Source organism: Uloborus diversus, chromosome 1 (assembly GCF_026930045.1).
Source record: "Uloborus diversus isolate 005 chromosome 1, Udiv.v.3.1, whole genome shotgun sequence".
NCBI classification, from domain to species: domain Eukaryota; kingdom Metazoa; phylum Arthropoda; class Arachnida; order Araneae; family Uloboridae; genus Uloborus; species Uloborus diversus.
The window spans coordinates 46,792,614-46,817,499 of record NC_072731.1 but is presented as its reverse complement, the minus strand read 5'-3'; the positions used below and the strand labels follow the sequence as shown (position 1 = coordinate 46,817,499).

General features: G+C 31.1%; 1 protein-coding gene across 1 annotated transcript in view; it reads left to right on the top strand.

The window, feature by feature from the left end:
- The first annotated feature begins 2,532 nt into the window (after positions 1-2,532).
- Positions 2,533-24,886, top strand: part of LOC129234403 (lachesin-like) — a 123,177-nt gene continuing 100,823 nt past the window's right edge. The window contains exon 1 of the mRNA XM_054868398.1: positions 2,533-2,608. Coding sequence (XP_054724373.1) covers positions 2,533-2,608 — 76 coding nt within the window. The remainder of the gene's footprint in view (positions 2,609-24,886) is intronic.

The following is a 24,886-nucleotide window of genomic DNA, read 5'->3' as shown; positions in this document are numbered from 1 at the left end:
CTCAAACAAAGCAGAAGCAAACCATGGTCTATAATTTAAAAACTAACGAATTTCTGTTAATTATTTTAGTGTACATTTCACTTAATGTATTTGTCCAGATGTAAGAAAGTATTTAAATATAAATATAAAAACATAGTTTTAAGTGCACTCATTAAATAGTTTCTTGGTTCTCTTTTAAAATGAAGAATAACTGGTAAAAGTTACTTCAGTGTTTCAAAAAATATGGCTAAAATATTTTTCCGCACCTTCTTTATTTACGTTATTGTGACCTCTCATTATAGCGACCTATTTTGTTCGGACGACAATGGTTGATATAACAAACTTCAACTGTAATAATAATAATAACAATGATAATTATTTAAAAAAAGCTCAAACATATTTGAGATCGTATTAATCCCTTTTAATAAAATTTAAATCAAAATAATATATTTCTTTTTGAATTGCACAATCATAGTTCTCTTCCAAAATAAAGTAGTTCTAGTATTTATTTATTGTGTTTTTCGTTTTAAAATACACAATATTTAAATTTAAAAAAAAAATCCGTTACCGCGCCTTATCCGGTCTTACGGTGTTTCCAGTGTACTTATTTAAGCAACTTAGAACGTAAAAAAAAAAAAAAATAATTAAATGAACGATAAATGTAATATAGTTGTCTTTTTCGAAAATACTACAAGCGCGTAATCCCGATTATCAAGAAACTCAATTATCAGTGCGCAAAGAGAGGATAAAAAAAGGATTTGCAGAATGAAAAAAAAAGGGTTATAGTTTTGAAATTTTAACAATTTTCTCGGTATTTTAGTGCAAAAATATTTTTTGGTTGATAATTTTTTATACTGAAATAGTTTACTTGCTGCTGTTGACCGAAACATAAAGCTTATGTACATGAACTGAAAAAAAAAGCCCTTAAACTAAAAAATAATGTTTTGTACCTCGGCGTAAGTTTTTACCTTTTTTTGCAGGATTCAAACTTTCTCGAAGAGTAAAAAATCAAAATCTTTCTGGAAAACCCATTCAAAAAAAAAAAAAAAAACAATAAATGAACCGTTGATACGATGTTTTGATGCCTACATCTCTGACACAAAATATATTTTTTTTTTTTTGTCAAATAAAATGATTTTTCGCAAGCTGTGAAATACGGGATCTTACAGACAGACGCCGTGTTAGTGCTATGTGCCACGATATGGTTACAGCGATATCACTACAATTTGCCCTGGTCATACGTCACAATGTGACGTCTCATATGAGTTACCCTATGAATTATTTGTGACATGTATCCTGCGATTTACTGCCAAGTCGCTGCTATAATTAAGTTGTCACCAGTCACTTTGAATTTCAATAGGTCACTGCAAACTAAAGTTCTTAAACTACTGCAACCTGTTGAAGGCTTTACAGTAACTATCGGTTATCGTCACACAGCTGTCACATTTTAATCACAGCATAAATCACAGCATAACTGATCCGTTTTCATTAAATTATGTGTTTAATTATTTTGTTTTCTCTTTTAGTAAAGATAAATAAGTTATTATTTTTCTTTTTTAATCAGAATTTCATTAGTGCAATGAAAAAATATGACTATATTTTTGTTGAATGCAGTTCTTGGCGTATCATTTTTGAACACTTTGCTTTATTCAAATATAATCGAGATATTATATTTCTGAATCTGGCTGTTTCTGAGACGTACAATCAAAAAATAAATGAATAAAAAACCCTTGGGATCCGTATGAAAAAGAAAAAAAAAGGTTTTTTTCTATGCAATATTTTACGAATATCAGGCATTCCTAGAAATGTAATATTTGGAGAGAAGAAATTAGAATATCTAAAATGACAAAAATATTCTCTGGGAAAAAGGAACTCTCCCCAAGAACGCATCCACGCTTAGTGGCAGAGACAGAAAAGAACGAAGCTACTTCCATTGCGCAGACTCTACATCCCCACTCCGAACATATAAGCACGTGCATTCGCAGCATCGCCTTTCACCCGATAGTCTTCATCGAACCATCCGGTTGCGTTTCTTAACGCTCCCCCAACAACTGGGGACATTCACAGCATATCACTTCACTTCAAACCGTTTGCGCGCTCCGCCTTTGGGACTGGGAAGTGCGAGTTAGTTTTATCTCGGAGTAACATTTTTATGGCGGGAGCCTACCGTTAATAAAATATGGTATAGCATAAGGCCGGGAGACAAGAAGGATTTCTCGTGTTATGTCAGAAATATAACTCGCTTGAAGAAATTGAATTTGCAGAGATAAAGTCCCAGAAGATGAATATTCAGACAATATTTCAATATTTATCATAATAACTACACAGCAATATGTAAATAAGTTGATCATTTTTCAAATATATTTCTTCTAATGTGAAATCGTTACTAAACAAGTTGAATGAACGGTTAAAAGTGTAAAAGTGAGAGATTTAATTACGCATTGGATCATGTTTTTGGAAGACTAATATTAACTAAAATGAAGATACTTTCGTAAAAATGGACACATTTGATTTCCATGGGATCTAATTGAAAATAACAAAAGGATCTTAAATATGGTTCTTGATTTTGGACTTCGTCAAAGTGGACTTTTTGGACTGACGTTGCTGGTATCCATAGGAATTGTGCAAGGTGGTAAGATATTTCTATTACACATTTTTGTAGATACTAACGATAAAACATGAAAGTTATATATATTATGTACTCTTAAATATTAGTGACAGTCACATCGAAAAGTTTAAAGTGTTTATAGTTTATCTCTTTGAACTGCAGCCATCATCTATCACATTCTTAAATAAATCACTATAAAAATGACGATTCATGCTTAGCATTTCAGTAGACTTAGGCCCTCATGAGTTGTTGAGCCGCTTTTAGTAATATGATATACTAGATTCTATTTCACAACACTAATGAAATAATCGTCAAAATTACTTCAGATTTGAGGTTTCTAATTTACTAATAAGTCAACAATTAAAACGCGTCTTCCAAAAAAAAAAAAAATAAATAAATCAGCATGCGCAATAAAAAAAATAATTACAATTAACTGTATCACACTGAAAGACAGTTCAGTATATTAAAGATAATTTCTATTATTTTCTTCCAAACTATTTTTTTTACTGACCCATATTTTCTAAAAATATATAAATATTGTTTTAAGGGCACTAACGATGAAAATATAATTGTCACTTATTTTTGAACCTTTTGATAAATAAACATAGTTATGATAACTTCATTTGTTTAGAACTTGAGATACCTAAAATTTTTTTTACAACTTTATTGACAGCTCAATAACTGTTGTACACACATGTTATTAGCTTGACTAGCACTTCAAATTCATTTGTATTACGTTATTTTAAATATTTGTTTATCTCCTGCGTTATTATGCCTCAAAGTACAACTAAATTACCCCAAAATTAACAAAGCTAAGAAACACCAACAAATTAAGTCTTTATCGACTAGTCCAAGAAGAGCTGTTTAAAAATTGTAAAGGTATGTATGTAAAAAAAACCTTTAACTCTCCGAACTGAAAATGAACTGTGATGAAATTCATTTACGCTATAATAATGTACTGTACGTTATTTTCGAATGAAGGTGTTTTGAAGAAGTAGAACGTCAATAATTAGAAACAACCTCTTTGATAAAATATAATGTTTTATTATTAAAAGATAAATGACCGTAATTACTCAAAATTGTCCAAAACTTAAGCTTTTAGCAATTCAAATACAGATAAATTTAGTTACTTTTTTTCTCTTAAAACTCGTTTGTGGTGATAAGTTTATAAAATAATCCATAAAAGTTTTTGTTTTCATTTTTAAAAAAAAATTAGTCGTTTTCAAAACAATCTAATCACACATAATATTATTTTAAGTTAATTTGAACAATACAACTATTTATGAAACACCTAAGAAAATTCTGACTTAGATCTTCAATGGCTAAAGACATGTTATATACAGCAAAACTGAACTTTGCTATTTAAGAGCTGTGACTGTAAATATTTAGGTGCTAATCTAACTTTTTGTAATAAACTGAGTTTAAAACTAAATAAATAATAATAACTTACTAATTAAGTTTGTAGAAAATATTGTTATACATATATTTTAGCATGGACTTCTTTGAATATTTAAATTTAGGTTTTATGAGTATCGACGAAAAAGTTTGCTTTAAGAAAACTAAATAAAAACACAATACATTTAATGCTTACTAATTTGAGTGGATATTTGTTCAGCCAATATCAAAGTCTAAAAACATAAAAAAAAGAAAATAGGATAGATGGATTCATTAAAACACGAGAAATACTGAAAGTAAATATATTCTTTTTCCTTCCATATAAATGGTACGAACATTATCTCACATTCAGTTTAACATTAAGATGCACGTAAGAACACAATGAAAATAAGCTTGCTTTGTTAGTTGCCTCATTATTTATTGGTAAAAATAAGGATGTGCTCTGCGATTTTAATATGAACCCACGCTCATGTTTTTATAAATGATAATTATTGAAATTTTCAAACAAACATTCATCGTTTTTGCATCTCATTTATTTATTTAAACATTACTGAAATATATTTCAGAAAAACACGAACTGTTACGCTTTACTTTTTACATGTTGCAGCTACTCCTTTAGATAAATAAATTAGCTATTAAATTCATATTATCTATAAAAAAAATTGTTAGAAAATGGTGTTCATTCACCCGCAAGTAAAATTACTCTCCTTTCGAATTGCTGTGGGCGACTTGAAAAAGAAAAAAATTACTCCTAAAAATATCCCGGAAAAATTTTTGTTGCATGCTGCGAAATGGTTCGTCCACGTTGGTATTCCTGCCGTCAAAGTTTTCATGCATGAAATATTCAAATAATCTTATGAATTTCAGCTTTTATTTTAACATCATTTGATGTAATATCACTTTGTAAACGACTTTTTTTCCGTATATCTTTTCTTAATGCTCAAGAACAGTGTTTCCCAACATTTTGCTCTTCGCGACACTTTTTTTGGCCAATTAAATGATCCGCTATCCCATATGTGCCCTCTGTGTAACGCAAGAATCGTAGAAATCAGCAAAACATAACTAATATAATTTTAGCGCATATTTCACGTTCAGAGTTATTGCACTCAATTTACTTTCCAGTTTACCATGCGTTTGTGGAGAGTACGAATCATGCAAAATCAATATTTTTTTTATTTACAAACACATAATACAATTATCCATTATTGGAATATGAACTGTAAACATACTTCGATTAGTAAAATAACCAGAATCGTTGCGAAGGAAAATAAATGATTCTTAATTTGTTTCCTACGTAGGGGTTTAAAATGTTTTGTAACATTATACGCTTTTTAAAAGTAGGAATAATGCACTGAATTTGAAAACTACGTATATTTAAAAATACACGTGCACGCATACGTATACAATGTGCACAATGCACGTTCAATATGTGTGCAATACTATTCTACTATTATGCTGTGGAGGTAGTTCATTTGTTTGTCTTTGAAAACGATTCCTAGTAATTATAGATTTAAAAACAAAAGACTAACTTAGAATGAGCAAAGTAAGTGCTTTTACAGTTATCAAATAAGTATTCATTTCAAACGCAAGGTTTTATAACAATAACATAATATGTTATAAATTACCTGCATTATGCATTAGAACTATAAGTCAAACAATAGATGTAAACAACTCTAATTTTCTCGGCTATAAACTAATCCAATTTGAATAAAGTATTCAAGACAATATTTATTCATGGACAGTTTTCTAATTAGCACGAATCTGATAAACGATTTCTAAAGATAATAGGCGTTGTTCTTGGAGGAAAATTAGAGCTAGGAAGCGGAAGAACTAAAAAGTGTGAAGGCTAAGAAACACTTTGGGTAGACAATAAGGTAATGCTGGATCAAAATATATTATAATCTCGAGTAAACTTATTTTTATCTCATGTAATACATGTATTCTAATTGTGGTAATTATCTAATAGAAATTATATTTCAATAAAACTCCTCTTTTTTTTTTTTTTTTTTTGAAAATTTCGTTTAGTATTTATGTAAATTAATCATAAAATATGAATATTTAAAAAAAGCACGATAGATAAATAATTTTCCGCACACATTTTCTGTTTGGAGATATTTCTATACCAGTTCAACCAATCATTAAATACTGCGTGTTTTGTGAGCATAACAAGTTTTATTTGTTTTGCGAGTAATTATAGTTTATTCACAATTTTTTATGTACGGATTAAAACGCAAATGTAAATTAAAGACGTTGTGCTTCACATTTGTTTCCGTACTAAAAACAAAATGCAAACTAAAAGGAAAATTTATACTAGCTAATGACTAAATAAAATGTTTGCAATTTTAGAAAAAAAATACAAATTTTAAGATGACATTTTTTTTTTTGAGCAATCACGGTTGCTAATGGTCCTCGTTTGACCGTCTTTGATGTCCGGCTCCTTTTTCAACCCGACCGTCCTTTGCAGGCACGGCTCCTCCGGTTCTGAGCACTGTCTCCCGAGAGCCGCTGCTCCTGGTCGGTGGCGTCCATGTCCAACACACACGCACGCTCATACACACCCACACACGCCAACGTGCATACACACAGGTCTACGCACACCCACAGACCTGCACATACACATGCATAACTGTATACTCGCAAGAAGAGGGACAAGAGCCGTTTCTAGAAAAAAGTGGGTAGGTTAGTAACCAACGAGTAGGGTCCTGTCGCAACTCGTGATTGCGAAAAACATAATTTGAATTCAAAACTTCTAAAATTCGAAATAATTTTGAAAATTCGAAAGTTTTTTTTTTTTCTTTTTTTGTTCTTGTTTCAGAGTAGAAGCTCAAAAACTTGAATCCCTGCGAAAGATTCATGACGTAATCTGGATGAAAAACAAGATAAAACAAGCATGATGTTGATTGCTTTAAACTGATGAAAACGGGAGGAAATTACTGATACTCCTATATATCCCACAAGTAGATAAATTGTCATTATTAGAACTTAATTACTATTTTTAATGCATGTCTTCCTTTTTTTTTCTTTTTAAAATAATTCAAATTTCAGAAAGCAAAATAAATGAGCAATGGGAAGTAATTTGCACATTTCGGAACTTTTTTAGTAGTGCAATCACGCGATCATATTGAAGATTTTTTTATCGCAATGCTCTTATTTTTCATTTATATGTTTTATTTTTTTCTAAAGAGTGAAAAATGACTTATTTAACAGCAGCGTACGCTACTCAATGGCAATACATTGAAATCACGTTAGAAAGAACTTCAAGGAACTGCAAATTGAGTTCCTTGTAATGGCAATCTCGTTGTAATGAAATTCAAGCAAGGTAATCAAATCAGGACTAAAAATGTCTTTCGTTAACATAATTTTACTCTATGTATATATTTCCGACAAGTACTTTCCGAATATGATGTGTCACAAAAACAGGCTGGCTACATTTTTCCGACGACGTCAGTCTTGTTTTCACACCAGAAGAACGAAAAGAACCTAAGTGACCTTTGCATAGCCTGTTGTTCAATAAACCGGATAGTTAAATAACTGGACGTAATGAAGTTTTGTCACAATTTGACCCTATTTGAATGCCCAAAAGCCAAGGACTGTGAAATTCTGAAAAGATGGGTTGGACTTGTGTGGTCCTTAAGGGGCCAGCGTAATTTTTCAATTTCGCTACTCGTTGAAGCAAGAAAAATGCTGTTTACTCTGGTTTTTAATTTGCAATCTTCTTTACAATTTTAAATAACTCAGAAAGTGCCACACTGACCTATGCAGCATTTCTAGGTATAAGGAAATCTTCCGTCTTTTGAGTGGTACAATTAAATCGTTTGAAATTTCACTGTAAAAATTGTATAGGACTTTTTAAAACGAATGTTGAACGGACCATTTGTAGGTTTAACTGGAAATATCCAACGTTGTTTAGCACAAATAAGCTGGTTACAGAATACACATGTTTCAGGGTTTCAAGAAGCCCCTTTTTCAATTCAAAGGTGTGAGCTTCTAGATGGAAAGACATCCAATAAAAGGTTTTACTGGAAACTACGGGAAGTTTCTTTACTGAAAATTTGCGATTTGACTTGCATGCAACTTGAAACACTTTCTGTTTAGTTTTATTTTATTATTATTTTTTTTTAAACTTTTTAAACCAGGTGAACATATTTTCAGATAATGGGGCTTATGAAAGAATAAGGCTATAAATGTGGTTCCACTCCGAAAAATAAATGAAATAAAATTATAAAGCAAAATTCTTTTGGTGGCTTAAAAAGTATGTTGATGGGATAATTCCCTATTTCTCCCTCCTTGCTACAAAACCGGAATTCCATGAAACGAATCGTTTGCGGTTAGGTGACTGAAATTTAAAAAAAAAATAACATTTTAAAAGTCTAAAGACTGAACTTTAGTTTTTGACGCATAACATACCTGTTTTCTACACGTTAATGGGAATATTTACACAGTGTTTTCCTTTTTATTTAAGACGCATTGTTAAACATGTATCACTGGACAAAAGTTTTTTTTCGGAGTGCAACGTCAAGCAACATAGGTAGATACATAAAATAAATTGTTCGTCGACACGTTTAAAGTTTAAACCTAATCTAGGACCAGATTTTTTTTTCTTGAGGAGAATTACAAATTTTGTGCTATATTGTGGCACTGTAGATTTAACTTACATCGACTTAAAATTTTGAATTTCCAAAAAATATTTTTAGTTATTCATTTGTTAGTGCATTAGTTTCCAAACTTACTAAAATGCCGTAAAAACTAACTTTTTAGCATAACAATACTTTTATCCGTCATTATATGAACTGCACAAGAAATGATTCAACAAAAGTTTTTTACATTGTTATAATGCCAGTAATGGTGATGTGGAGTTTTTTTTTTTTTCAGTTCGAAATTTTATCTCCTCATTTTAGTTCCTTAAAATAATTCAGAAGCTGTTTTCGCCTCCTTTTTTCGGTTCATATGATTGATAAAATATAACAAATCTACTTCTTCCCACTAAAACATCCCACAAACTGAAAGATATATTTATAAAATTGCTGAAATGAAAAGCGGAAAGATGTAATGAGAATAGACAGAAGAAGTGATAAACTTCGAACAAAACAAAGGCATTTGAAAAACAATCTCAGATAAAATTGAGCGCATTTTCTTCAGAACTCCTTCTCCAGAATGAAAGCATGAAAGCATTTACACTTCCTAAAGCATCAGCATTATATTATTCTTTAGCTCTCGAAAAAGAAAAAGAAAAAAAAAAACTTTTTGAACGTAATCAACTTTGTGAGGAATAAAGGAAAAAGAAAGAATCAGAATAAAACTTAAATTCGGCGAGAGCAAAAAAGACAAGCTAATGAGTGAGCACCGTTCTGAATTACTGGTTTCTGGAAGCAAGAAAATTCTTAAATTATGCAGATGAAGTTTCAAAAATTCCAGTCGCTGACCACCAACTATTGTAAAATTAAACTAGTACCTCTGGAAACTTCATTACTTGATTTTACGTTCTCTTTTTATTTAATTCAAACGGATAATTATTGGAATTGCATACATAATCAATGGATACTTAGAAAAAAAGACATAGAAGTTTCTCACGGCTTCCGTTTTTATTTTTTCTTATATATTGCATAATGCTCCCAAATCTAAAATTAGGCAATCAACACAAGATCAAGCGGGGTAAAATTGTAAACTTTTATCTCCCCCCTCCCTCTTTTTTTTCAATTGAAACAACAATGTTAAAAAAATACATGGGAAGCCTAGTATAAATAGTTAAGTTATATAAATTATAATATTAGTGAATGCTTCTCAAAAGTCTAAAACAATATGTACTCGTACAACTAGAAAATCGCCCGTCAAGGTATGACGGGTGAAAATGTCTTACACGAAGCAATTACCAGTGTAATGATATTTTGATAGTTGAAATTTTAACCCTAACTTCAGTGGATTAACCCTAAACTCCAGTAGATAGTGTTCATTGCTGACCACTTTCTCGTTTCTTTATTCTTCTAAAATTAGTCTTACCAGTAAAATTGTTAAATTACTATATCAAGTTCAGGCTTTCCAAAATAAGCATTTCACTGCCATGTCAAACAGTATAAAAACATATCTAACTATCATGCTGTGGCGCGTGTTTCATTGTTGATGACATCAGCGTTACTTACTCAGTGAATTCACTATTATATATATGAGGATAAGGTTTTGAGAAAAAACAAATAAGGAAACATATATAATTTATACACTAGGTAAAACTTGATTTGAAATGTATTTTGACTGTTTGTTTCCGAAAAAGCTAAAGAGAAGGCTAACATTTCTTTCTTTTAATAGTATTGACTGATAAAGATTCCTTACATGGCATTAAAACATGTATAAAAAGGTGAATATCATATTATTAAAATCAAATAAAACAAAGCATTATAAGGTTAAATGCCTTATTAGCTATGGAATGTATGAACAACCAATACAAAAAAACTGGTGTGTTTTTATCCGGGGGGGGGGGATTTAAGAAGAATAACAAGAAAAATATTAACTAAAAGATAATTTAGTCAATACTGCTGACATATATGTGAACATTTTAGACATATCTCCCCTTTAGGGGGCTTTGCTGTTTTAATCTAGTGCAGACCAGCGTTTTCTTCCGCACTGTGAATCTGAATTTTCAGCATCCTTATATAAAAAGCATTATTAAGTCGGCTAAGATGAACTGAAACTGACGTGAGGCTTACTTTGTCGCAGTTACAAGCCAATACTCAAAAGCATGTTAAGAATAAGCTTCGATGGTCCTATATGAATTGAAAGTTACTGGTTTTAAAAGTAACTAATCATGCCAATCCCACCTGCGTCCTTAAGTTAATTCGCATTCTTCAATACTTTGACTTCGTGTGTTCTACTAATAACATGTTCAAAAAAAATTTATGTAGTTTTTATGAAAAAAAGCACGTAATTATTTGTATGTTCATTTTATAACACACTTGAGTTTCAAAATATGACTGTGTCGAGTTTCTTGAACATGAATTTCCTCAGTATGATATAAAGTACATAGTGGTCAGTAAGAAGTGATAATAAAATGATTTCAATGTCAAGAATAAACAGGTTTGTTAAGAACATTTAAAAGTTTTGTGGACGAAGCTTTAAATTTATTCTGTGTAAAGTTATATCAGAAAATATCTCGGGACTAGTTTTTATTTTTTAATCAAGATTTAATCTGCTACTTTTGGAGTCAGGAGGAACAGAAAATATTGTAATTATATTTAATCAATATCCAGAGTTTTACTTTATTGTCAGTATAGTTGGAAATGAAGGTCTTGCTTGCCTCATTGCGCTTCAAAGGTAAAGATGTCAAAAGTGGTTGACCTTCAGTTCTGCCACGGCTTTCTGGTTGTTTTCACTGATGGAAAGACTCCATTGTAGACTTGAAATAGCTATGTGCTGTATTTCGTTAATTTGTGTTTTATTTACGTTGGCTTTTCAATTTAATTACAAAAGTCATCTTTCAAACGACTGACCTAATTGAAACATTCAAAAAACAACGGAAGCAAAAAAGTTATGTTAAGAAACACATTTACTTCAGATCAGTGGTTGGAAGTAGCGCGCTACAAGTATCGACACTACTGTAGTAGCTATATTTTTTTAGTAGTTTGTAGTGTAGCGTACTACTTTAAAAAAAAAAAAGTGGAGTAGCGAGTAGTTCGCTACAAAAAAAAGTAGTTTGTAGCGATTTCAAAAAACTACTTTTAAATAAAGTTTCAAAAAAAAATGTGGTTTCAAACAATTTAACTAGTTTAAATCTAACGCGAGTAAAACTTGCATCAAATCAGACTCGTAAGACTCTGAAAAATACGAGTTGACATCAGACATATTTTGACGCCATACTTTCTATCTGTTTGACACCATTAGTTTGTTTGGCATCGAAATGTTCGCATTTCCCCAATATTTGCCTTGAGTAGAGCATGGATTAGAAGAAAAAAAAGAAAAAGCGATTAACGCGTTTGTGTTTTCTGTCAGCAGAGATTGTCCCGTGGATGAACATTTTAGACGTCAATGAGATTATTGTGCCAATATCCTCCTAATATGGAAGCTACTGCAAATGTTATGTAAGAGGATAATATTGAACTGCCTTGGCCGGCTTACAATCTCAGCTAACGTGAGGGATGAGTTCCAAAACTTCTCGCGCAGGTTGAATTTTTGCTTTGTGGAAAAGGGTATCTATAAGATGTTTTTGAACATACGAATTACTTTAGACATTTGAAAACATCCTTCAAAATGTTTTAACCCATTTCATAACTTCCTATTACTGAATTTAAACATAGAGAACTGAAATTTCACTGCTCTGTTATTGAATAAAAATATGGTCAAAATGCCCAAAATCAATGGAAGAGCAAGGCATAAAATTAAACAGACGGTAGACATAGTATGTAGCGATAATAAAATGCAGTACTACAATAATACTGTACAGTAAATACAGTAATTATATTCGACACACTTTTTAGTTGTTCAAGCATATCGAAACTCTTTAAATTTCTTTAGTTACCTGAAACTTTCCATTTTACTTCCATTTTAAAAATTTAGATTGACAGCCCGCTTATGAGAAATTATGCTTCATCAACTTCATATTCAAAATGAAAAAGATGCGGAGTGGCGATTTGCAAATTAACAAAGCAATGTGTCGACTAGTACAGTGCCGGCTACTTTTACTTTCAGTGATGGTAAAGGGAAAGGGAATTTACGAAACTAATATTTAGTTCCCAATAAAAAAGGTGATACCTAAGTCTTGCGATTCCCTTCCGAAAACTTTCGTGTTGGGGGATGAGGTATTCGCATAAGCTACAAAATTCGTTACTCGAGAAAAGCTCTCTATTTAGCCATTTCGCGTAAGTCGGAGCGCGAGTCCACTGTAGTTTAAAATTGCACATTGAAGTAAAGTAAGCGTTCAGTTACGTTTCACATTTCGGATATTTATTAATATTTGATTATAAATACTAGTGCCGTTTGGGATATTTTCATTATTTCTTTATTTTCCTTTTTTACTAATTGAGCGTTGATAATATCAACAAACTAAAAGTCAATTATTAAATATTGTTAGTTTTTGAGGTCATTCGGTAAAATTGAAAACTGCTCTTATTTCATTTTATCAGTATCGTAAGAAAGGAGATGGTGTCCAGGTCCCAACCACTAGCTTGCAGTTCAAAATCAATTAACTAGTTCCTACAAAATATAATCTCCTATAAAATCAATTCCTATAATGAAAATTAAATTTTTTCTTCTTTGTTTAAAAGATGTTTTTCACCATCCTAAATCCATTTTATGTACATATATGTATGTCTTTCTTTGCACTTCTTGAACGAAATATTCACTGTCAGGAAAGGATTAAAAACATGAAGGTGAAAGTCCTTCAACTTTTTCAATCCTTTCTCGCAGCGAATATCCGTCAAAATTGTAAAAAATGTTTGGAATGATAAATTGGCTCAGTAAAGGAATGAAAGAATAAATAAGTCTTAGTAATATTCCATGTTCAAAAATGAGCCAATTTATTAGTATAAACCACTTTTTGATTTTTTTTTGTTTAATCTTCAAACGGTGTGCATGTGTATGCTTTTCACTTATTTATTTTTTAAAAAGTAGCGAAGTAGCGACTACTTTTCAAAAATAGTTTGTAGCTGCTACGTTTTGAAAAAAGTAGTTGTAGTTGTAGTTAACTACATTTGTAATAAAGTATAGTTGTAGTTGTAGTTAACTACATTTGTAATAAAGTATAGTTGTAGTTGTAGTTAACTACATTTGTAATAAAGTATAGTTGTAGTTGTAGTTCGCTACAAAAAAAAGTAGTTTTTCCAACCACTGCTTCAGATTCCTCTCTTTAAAACAACCAAGAAAGATTTTTAAACAGGGCTAGAATTTATTTTGCGTCATTAAAAGGTATAGTCGCAATTCACAAAACAATTCATCTTCCCTCATGCTGTAAATTTTACTTATAAGTGTAATATTTTTCTTGTTATTCTTCAATCTACATAATATTAAACTTAAAACCAATGATGAATATATCTCTTTAAATCCTGTCTCAATTTCTAGAGAAACTGAATTGATCATTTTATTCAAAATATTGATTTAATGGCACATTGTTAAAACTGTTATGGAAAGTTCTGTCACAAAGTTCCACACTTGATTCAAGAATGCATTTTGCAAAAATTACTAAGAGTTTCAAATGTCAATCCAAGATTAGCGGATTGAAATTTTTATGATAGAGTGCAGCATTGTTCAAAAATCGCTCCGCAGTACAAATAAGTAAACACAAATTTAAACAAAAGTCATACATAATAAAATGACATCAAATTTACTATCATTGAAAAGGTCGCATTCCAGTAACTCTTGAATACCATCTTGTGTCACTCAGAGAATGTCAAGTACAGAGCCTCAACCTCAAGATTATATTTGTTGATGTGAAGGTATTTTTTGATGTGAGATGTTTTTTTAAAAATAGCATAGCTTTACAAAAAATTTCTAGAAAAGCATATAATCCACCGAGTTGCTAAAATGTGTTTTTAGTACACCAGCTATATATTAAGTTATATTATGAGCATAAAATTTATGTAAAATGACATGGAGTTGACGCGTAAAAATTGCGCAGTCTCAATACTGTACAAGCATCTCATACAAGATTCACTGGCATAACATAGAGTACACAATTTTGAAATATTTAGCCCATATGAAGATATTACTTCTTCAGTTAAGGAAACCGTGGACCTTGAAAGCTTTTTTTTTATTTATTAATTTTGAAATATGAAACTGGGCACAAAAGTTAGCAAGTTTATTAGCATGCAAAATATCAAGCAAAAAGATGCAACAATATAAAAATTTAACTAAAATTAAAAATTTTGAAATTTAAAATAAAAATTTTAAAATGCTCCATGCGACTCAATTTTTGCTTTTTTCTCAAACAATTTGCATTTTATCAGACAACAGAACATTGCCAAGAACTTTGGGGATCCATTTAAGGATCGGTCCATTATTAACTGCACAGTATTTTTTTTCGCGTAAAGCAATAGTTTTTTTTTTGCGAATAATTACATAAAAATCAAAACTTTAATATTTTTAAGCAACATAAAATTCTATTAAACCTTAATGCATACCTATTTTTATCAAACTACTACCAGAGTTGCATATTCTGAAATTTGAAGCATATCGAACAAAAATTAAGTCGCATGCAGCTTTTTTCAATCTGTGTCGCATCGAATTTTCCAATCCGAGATAAATGACGTTAAAGTCTAATTTCACCTACATTTCATGATCTTCGTATTTTAATACCTCCCGAAAGATATTTTCATGATGACTAAATATTTGACATTAATACCAATGTAAGAATTTATTGAAACTTAGTTTACATGTTTGACAATTAGTTTTATTTAGTTTTTCGACTTTGTTTACATGTTTTACAGCCATTTTTATCGAAAACACGCTCTGTTTACTTTTTTTTTTTTAAACGCATATACCTTCGCGATAAAACATCAGATCAACAAGAGGTTTTTTTTTTCATACGATTCAGCACACTGCATATATTGTTACTTCCACGAAATAAAAAAATCATATTTTTGACCGATTTGAGCTATTTCGAAGGTCCACGGTCCCCTTAAGGCGAACAATTATTTTCCATCAGTTTTTTTTTCTTTCCTTCTGAAAATTCAGGCAAGTGATTTTCTAAGTTACCCGTTTTTTTATTATACTGTGTGAAAAATTTGAGGGTGCATCCTTCCCCTCTCTCCTCTCCTATTTGCCTCCCCTGGGTGAAGGGACAAGGAACAAAGTCTGAGACATGAAAACTCTCCGAGATAAAATAAATATTAAAACGATAAGCGACAAGTGTAACTGTCTATATTAATACAAATACAAATGTGACGAGCAGCAACAGGCTCTTGGCCCAGAAAGGCTGGTGCTACTCAATTTATTAGTCCTTAATGAAGATCAATGGCCTCAATTACCACTTCTTCCGGTAAGTGCCCACAAACCTACTAACACTAGAACGACTGACATTTTCTGTATACCTAGAAAGACTGAAGGGGCCAGTGTGGCCCCTACCCATTTTTGGGGTGAATTATTCTAAAAATTCTTCCTGAGTGTGTCCACATGCCCAATGCACCTTCTTTCATGACTAAATAAAAACTTAGTATGCAATTATTTGTAGTGTTGCTCTCTATACTGGCCAAAAGCTTGGATCAGTTTTTCTTTTCAAGAGCAATGGCTACCATTAGGCTGGTAAGCAGTCAGTACTGTTTATAGCATTTGGATATCCAACTGGCTGTATAAAGCGGAAGTTACAGGTTAAACTATACAGAATGGCCTTTTTTTATGCTAGAACAATTAGGAGAAAGGAGAAAAAAATAATTGTAAAAAAGCTTAGAGGCCACTGTGGCCCCCTCCCGTCTTTCTAGGTATAAGGATCAATATTCACAGTACTATGAGGCGTATGATAAAATGATTAAACAAGCATTCAAATAGTGTCATATAATGAAAAGTCAGGAAGTTACATTACGTTCCGTTAGACATTATCCGAGTTATTAAACAACAAACTATGCGAGGGGCCACACAGGCCCCTCCGTCTTTCTAGTGCTAAAGTAGTAGTTTTTCCTATTTCCAGGATAGCCTGAGATTTGAATAGCTTAAAACAATGACCACTCGTCCTGCTTTCGGGGCAAAAATTTAATCCATTAACATCATTCATTTTGATAAATTTAAACAACTGAATCATGCCCCCTCTGATCCTCTTTTGCTCCAGGCTATACATATTAAGATTATTAAGTCTGGTATCATAATCTAAATCTGAAAGTATCCTTACTAGTCTAGTTACCCTTCTGTGAACCCTTTCCAATACACAAATATCTTTCATCAGATAAGGTGACTAAAACTGCACAGCATACTCCAAATGGTGTCATACGAAACTCCTATATAAAGGCAGAAGAAATTTCTTAGATTTGTTTGAAATAGATCTATTGATAAACCCAACCATTCTGTTTGCTTTGTTAATTGCAATGCTGCACTGTTGATTAAACTTGAAGTCCTGATTTATTAAGATACCCGGATCTTTAACATTTTTTGCCTGCCTAATGATTGAACCCTGTAAACGATAATTCGTACGCTTATTTTCATGTCCTAAGTGTAACAATTGACATTTCCATACGTTAAATGCCATACCCCATTTAGCCGCCCATTTAGTAATATAATTTAAATTCTCTTGAGGCTGTTTTAACTGTTCCTCATTTTCTGCAACCCCCATAACTTTTTCATCATCAGCAAAACAATTCATTCTTCCAGAAATTTTCTCATGAATGTCATTCATGAAAATAATAAACAAGAGTGGCCCCAGGGGCGACATTTCAGCACTTCTTTTGGGGGGTCGAGTTTCTTAAATATGAGTTTCTTCAGTATGGTACAAAACACATACTGGTTAATAGGAGGTGGTCATAAAAGGGGTCTAATATTAAAAAAATAGTGTTTAAAAAATGATAACTTATTAAAAAATGAATTAAAATTTATGACAAAATTTTAATTCATTTTCTATAAAACACCCTACATAAGACATCTTAGAAATAACTGAAAACACTTGCTCGTGCCTGGAAATGTCATCAACTATTTCTGAAAACTAGAGAGATTTTTTAAAATGAACATTGGTTTGCGATTTACAAAAGTTGAATTTACCTATTTTTTATCATTCGGCTCAAAAAATTTGGGGGTGCGACCGCCCCCTCTCGCCCCTCCTATTTGCCGCCCCTGAGTGGCCCTAAAACTGAACCTTAAAGAACTCCGCTTAAAACTTTACTCCATTTAGAATGAATTCCCCTCATAACTACTCTTTGTTTCCTTCCAGTCAGTCAATTTCTAACCTAAAGTTTTTCCTCTTATTCCTATTTCAGTTAATTTGCTGAGAAGAGCAACATGCGATACCTTATCAAAAGCTTTTTGAAAATCAATATAAACAACATCCACACACTTTTTGTTATCTAAATCCAAGGTAATCTTGTCGTAGAAGTGCAATAAACTAGTAACACATTATTTACTATTCACGAACCCATACTGCAAACTAGTCAACGGACTATTAGTCTCTAAGAAATTCATAAAATAATTATTTTGATCAAATTTTGGAAAATCTTACAAACCACTGAAGTCAGACTTACAGTTCTATAATTCACAGCATAACCTTTAGACCCTTTCTTGAAGAGCGGCATTATGTTAGCCAGTTTCCAGTCCTCTGGCACTGTCCCTGAGTTCTAAGAAGCATTGAAAATATTTGAAATAGCATCCACTAATTCCACTCACATTCAACTAAAATTTTTGGATAAATATTATCTAGTCCCGGAGCTTTAGTTTCTTTATTTTCTTTAATTAAATCGAACCTCCTCCCTGGAAAACGCAAAATCCTCAAGTTGCATAATAGCTTGTGTCTTGCTAGTGCTAACTGTTGAGATACAGTTATCGTTAAACACACTGGAAAAAAAAAAGTTATTAAAAATATTTGCAATCTCCCTATCGTTTTGGATTAAAATTCCATGCTCATCAACCAATGGCCCAACTGGACTATTTCGTGCTTTCCCAGAATTTGCGTAAGCAAAAAATCTTTTAGGATTCCCATCAATGTTATCCGCTAGACTTTGCTCCAATTCCTTTTTCCGAATCCGTACCAAATACTTAAAATTTCGTCTTGCCTTACAATACTGGAGCCTATCTGCACTCTGACCAGTTTCCTTAAACTCACGAAAAGCCGCTTGCTTATAACTTAGAGCTTCTTTAATCTCCCTGGAGAACCACATGGGTCAAATTTTAGTACTAACACCTTTTTCTCCAAAATGGAACATAGTCCCCAAACGTTTTTGTCAGTTTTTCCTCAAAGTCCATTATTTCCTGATCTACGTCGCTATTTTCTAATGCTGACGAAAAAACTTCCTTAAAGCTCTGCCTAAGTGCAACAAATCAGTGTTAAGTAATATTAGTAGCATAAACTTTGTATTTTTAAATGTCGATGCATATCCAAAATACATGAAATGCGTTTTTTTTCTTCTTTTTCATATAATGTTTATAACTGAAGCAGTGAGAAGAAAAGGGATGTAGATATCAAAATTTAAACTTTGGAGATTACCACTACACATAATAGGGGAACTTCTCCCATACTTTGGGGCAAGAGATGGTACTAGTAGCCCTGGTGGGTGGTACAACATGATTTAGAACAAAAATAATGAAAACCTACCTAGGATCTGAATTTTAAACGCCTTGTATAAGGAACTTTCAAAAAAGTCCACTTACATCCCTTTACTTCTCCCTACCTCAACTTTTTTTTTATGTTTGTTTGTTTTTTTATTTTTCAAATTATGACCAACATACCCGTAAACTAAAATTCATATAGATTACTCTTCTTTACTAATAATGAAGCTGAAAGTCTGTTTGTCTGGATCTCTCTCTGTCAGGATTTCTGTCACACACATTGTGCCTAGACTGATCGTCTGATTTTCATGAAATTTGGCTCAAAATGAGTGTGTAGCGTAGGGTTGTACACCTCGAAGCGATTTTTGAAAAAATCGATTTTTTTTTCATTTTTTATTCCAATTTTAAGAACATTTAACTGAGCAAATTATCATAACGTGGACGAATAAATTACCAAATAATCATATTGAGGAACCGTAACATGGACGAGGAAATTGGCGAGAAATTCGCCATCCATTATTTGTAATATACAGGTGAACCAAACGACCTTTCAAGTTTCTACTACGGGTAAAGCCGTGCTGGTACCACATTAGTGTGAAAATAAATCTTACTATGCATGAAAAACGCATCTAGTATAGGCTATTTCGGTGCGCATTAATATAACAATAAAAAAGCGAATCCCTCAACATTTTGCTAAGTCATTTGATTTATAAAATCTTAATCAGCTAATAATGATGTCAAAAAACGGAATGTCGACCTCATATGCTAAAACTTAAAATTAAATTTAATTTAATATATTTAGCACAAAGCATTGGTCGTGTACATACATCGTTATCATTGCTTATTATTTGGAAAGTTAGAATATCGAGAACAAATTCAGGTAAAACCAGAACATAAGAGTGAACTGGACGTTATTCAAATTCCTATTTCCGCGTGAGAATTGCATTGTGTGAAGTGATCTTAATTAACAATAACGATCCCTGCATCAAAACATCCGTCCACTGAAATTTGAAATTAGACAAGACCGAGATTCCGTATGAAAGCCTATCTAATAGCTAGTGGTGAGAGAATTCATAAAGCTTCCTTATTGGAAATTGAATCTATTCTTCGCTTTCAATAGATTCCGAATGTCTTAAAGTTGGAAAACTTCGCGTTTCGATTAACATATAATTGATTAATTTTGTAACTACATATATTTCTTCACTTTTTGAGCCGTTGTCAAGGTAAATATAATACACTATAATGCACAATTTTGTTTTTCACCATTTGTAGCCTAATTAAAAAATAAACAGGTGATCTTAAACTGCAGTTTTATTAAAAAAAAAAAAAAACATTCACTTAAAACAAAACTCACAAAAAAAAAAAAAAAAAAAAATCGGTAAGACTTCGGAAATTAACATATTGTATATCTTATTACTTTTTAACAAAACGAAAGTTTAGACAATTGTTTTAATTTTTATTTTGTTTATTAGTAACAAAATAAACAATTTTACTCTTTTACTATTATTACCGGCCTGCTCAGCGTCTTGAACTAATAAGATAATGCATGTATCAAACATACAAATGCAGGAAGTAGAGTTATTCTCCCTTAAAATGGCTAGTATCAAGTATTATTGTTGTTGAGATTGGAAAACAAGAAGACGCGGGTTTCAACTGACAAAACGAAATTTTTCCAATAGCCACCAAATTTAATTTAGCATTAAACAACGGAATACTTCTCTATCATAGCACTAAACAACTTCAATTTCTGAACAAAGACCATAGAATAACATTTATTAATTGTGGTCTGTCCTTTTTCTCAACTCGAATAAAATCACTCAGTTCCAATAAATAAAATTTAATCGTATAAGAACACGAATCAACGACAATACTGAACACTGTCGTCACAAACTCAAAGCAGTTTAATTAAGCTAATGTGAATTTTAATTTGCTTGTGCAAATCATTATTCAAAATTACACATGTGCTGGATTTAGTGACGGATAAATATTCAACCTAACAAAATTTGCAAGGACAATGAATTAATAGGTAGTTATAAGTCGAAGCAGTTTATACGAGTGTCTGAAGTATATATGTCAGGGGCCAAATTTATTTGATTTTGGATGCTGTTATTCCTCAAATGTTGGTACAAAGAGGTGAAAGTCCAAATACATACAGTGATGTTGCAGTGAAGTTCAAAAAATTATCAGCTGAACAACTAAATGGACAGTGCAAAACAAAACAAAAATATGAACAATAACAGTAGAGAACAACGTTAGTTGAGTGCAAATCAACGATTTAGTGCAGTGAAACTCTGAAACAAGTGTCTTTATTTAGAATTATTTATTATTATTTATTTTATTTTATTTGATTTTATTTTATTTTATTTTATTTTATTTATTTATTTATTTATTTATTTATTTATTTTTTTTTTCATTTGTACTTTATCAACGTTGTTTAATGCTGTACTGTTTCGAAAAAAAAATATGTTTCTAAAATCAAATTATATTAGTTCCTCTTTTACTGATCAAAATTTGATATTTTCCCGCAGTCATAGAAACTAAATTTCCATTAAATATTTGTTGCAATTTCAAAGAACAGTTAGGGGAGGGTGACCCAAAGCGGGTAGGCCTTCGTATGCCCCCCTCATGCTTTATAAACGGCGATGCATACGTATGTCGCGTTTATGTAAACACCCCCGAATTTTAATCAGTTCCTGCGAAACAGCAGTGAAGCGGCATGGCGCAACCAGGCTTAAAATTAAAAAATGATACATATATATATAAAAAAATTAAACTTTGTAACTTGTGATTAGTCGAAGACCAGCTTATTTTGTTGCTTGTCAATAATATTACGTTATTCTGACACCATTCACCTACAAACTACGATAGTCATTTCGTTTGTTTCTTTTTTAAATTTAAGGTTACAGTTATTGAAACAAAAAAGTACCTTCGGGCAAAGCGGGTAAAGCATTTAATCATATATTTATTTATAATTTCTTGACTCGTGTGCTGGCTTAGATTTTCTATTTTAACAGGATAAGTATAACTTTAAAAAGTTATTTTTAGGATCGCAATTAATTAGTCTATTTTTTAAATCAGTTAGCTCTTTATGTTTTATAAACAAATGTGCTGACTTTAAATTCGAGTATCCGGATGACTGAGTCTCGCTCGGCTTTAATATATCTATATATATATATATATATATATATATATATATATATATATATATATATATATATATATATATATATATATATATATATATATATATATATATATATATATATATATATATATATATATATTTTTTTTTTTTTTTTTTTGTCAACTCGTATTTTTCTAAGGTTTTATACTTTTTCACATATACTTGAAAAGCACCAATTTAACAAAATATTATTGTCATTGCTAGTCGTTGGATATGCTCCCGAGAAACGAGAGATATACATGTAATTACTTCATTAGTAATATAATCATTTCAGCTATAAGAAGCCAACAACTGAATATAGACATCCCCCCCCCACACAGACATCCACCTAGGGAAACTTTGAGCTGATTGCCTGCAACGCACGTTATTGCCAAAAAAAGTGGTTTCTTAGACCAAACATAGCGACAGTAAATATGAAAAAAATGATTGGAGTGAAAATGCGCCGCGAGCTTCTTATAACACTGAAATACCAAACAAAGAAGATTCTAAATGCAATTACATCAATATTTTGCTTTAAACTCTCTGATACATTTTTGTTTACTTTGGTGAAATCGACTCTGAACCATATACTTCCTTCTATTCTATGTTGCGATTGACAATTTTAACCGAATCGAGATTTTCTTTCGGAATAAGTAACTTTTAGTTTAGTTGGTCACTTTGCGTCAGAAAACACTACATACAGCATGATATCCGTAAAAACTGATGATCCACAAACCACTCCAATAATTTCGAAACAGTCTCAAGACATATGTTTTTTTTTTTTTTTTTTTTCGAAATAAAATTTAGATGCGTGATTTAAAAAAACATATGAAACTATTTGAAGTAAAAAAGAAAATAAATAAATAAAATAAACTAAGTCAGTAAATCAATAGTTTCTCTTTAAAAAAAAAGAACACCTAACAGTGGCTTACATAATGCTTATGACTTTGTTTTTACCAAAGTGTGACTGAAATGAGCCAAAATGGCTAATCCAGCCAAGCCTGGCTACCCTAACCAAGTTGGAAATTTTAAATCGAGAAGAGACACATTTTTATTGTTATGATTGCAAATCTTCTGAATTATGTTCCAATTCACAGTTTTCTTAAGGCATAACTTAATTAGACAAAACATTAAAAACTATTTTTGTTTTGTAAAAAATCGCGGTTTTTTTTTTTTTTTTTTTTTTTTTTTTTTACAGAAAAACACTGATGTATCTGAACTTAGAATGCAAAACTACAATTAAATCCAAATTTACATCCAAATGGTTAGAGCCATTTACTATATAGGCTCACTATATATGATATATATATATAGTCTCACCTAACTATTAGGTAGCTTCAAAATTATTCCACAGTACCGATGAGAACAGAAAAAAAAAAAAAACGCGACAGTTTTTTAGATGGGGAAAATATAGACAGTAATAATCCTTATTAAAAATCTCTGGATACTGAATGTTAAATATGCGACTTGAAAGTCGCCAATAAAATTAAAAATAAAAAAAAGACAGAGAAACATGAGAAGAATTTTAACACGGAAGGGTGCGTGGGACTGGAAGTGTAAAATCCAAACATTTTGTTAGTAGCCTAAACAAGTTACACAAAACATTACTAATGGATACATTTTAAAATTGAAAATGAACTGCAACGGGTAAGAAAAATAAGGTAAGTAAAATGGTTCGAAATGAATATATTGTACGCACAAAAAAAAAAAGGAAATTTCAGATTGATTGATAGTTAAAAAATTACAAATTTGTGAATATATTTTTCTTTTAAAAACGCAGATTTATCACAAGTGCAACAGTACATTGTTCCAAACTGCTCATCGTTCAAAATAACAGTCGTTCATTTTTTACGTGAACGAACGGATCCGTTCATTTTAAAGATTCGTTCTTTTGACCCGTTCGTTCCAGAACGACACATCCCTAGTTTAAAGCGACACCTATCTATCAAGATTTGACTACGTCTTATGCATAGTGTTGATTCCAGTCAAAAAATATGTATTACTAAATATCAAGGAAAAAAATGGAAGTCATTTTCAAGAATTAAAATTATATTGTAATATTTTGAGGCTGTTTTTTTTTTTTTTTTTTTTTTTTTTTTTGTTACTAATAAAGTGGTAATCTTTTGTAACTAACATTTTAAGTATTAATTAAATGCCATTGATATCCAGTGTGGTACGTTTTTTGGTAAAAATTACGCATTTTTAAATATTTAATATTCAATACAATTTTTCAACTGCACGGGGACAAAAAAAATGGACCATTATAGTATGAGTTCTTTACTCTACCTTATTCATTCATTTTGTTTCATTACTGAGGTCATCATTAAATATATTCATTTATTTACGTTCTATCACTTATCAATGCAGTTTTTACTTCATTCATTTTTCTTCCGCATCTAATAACTATTTTATTTACTCATTTTTCATCATATGTTAATTACTTTATTTACTTTTTAATATATTATCGTATCAGTATTTATTAATTTATCCGTATCTTTATTCATTCGTTGGATAAAAATCATTTTAGTTTTTAAAAATGATAATTTTTCGTTAGAAAAAAAAATATTATTCATGTTGCCTCATAC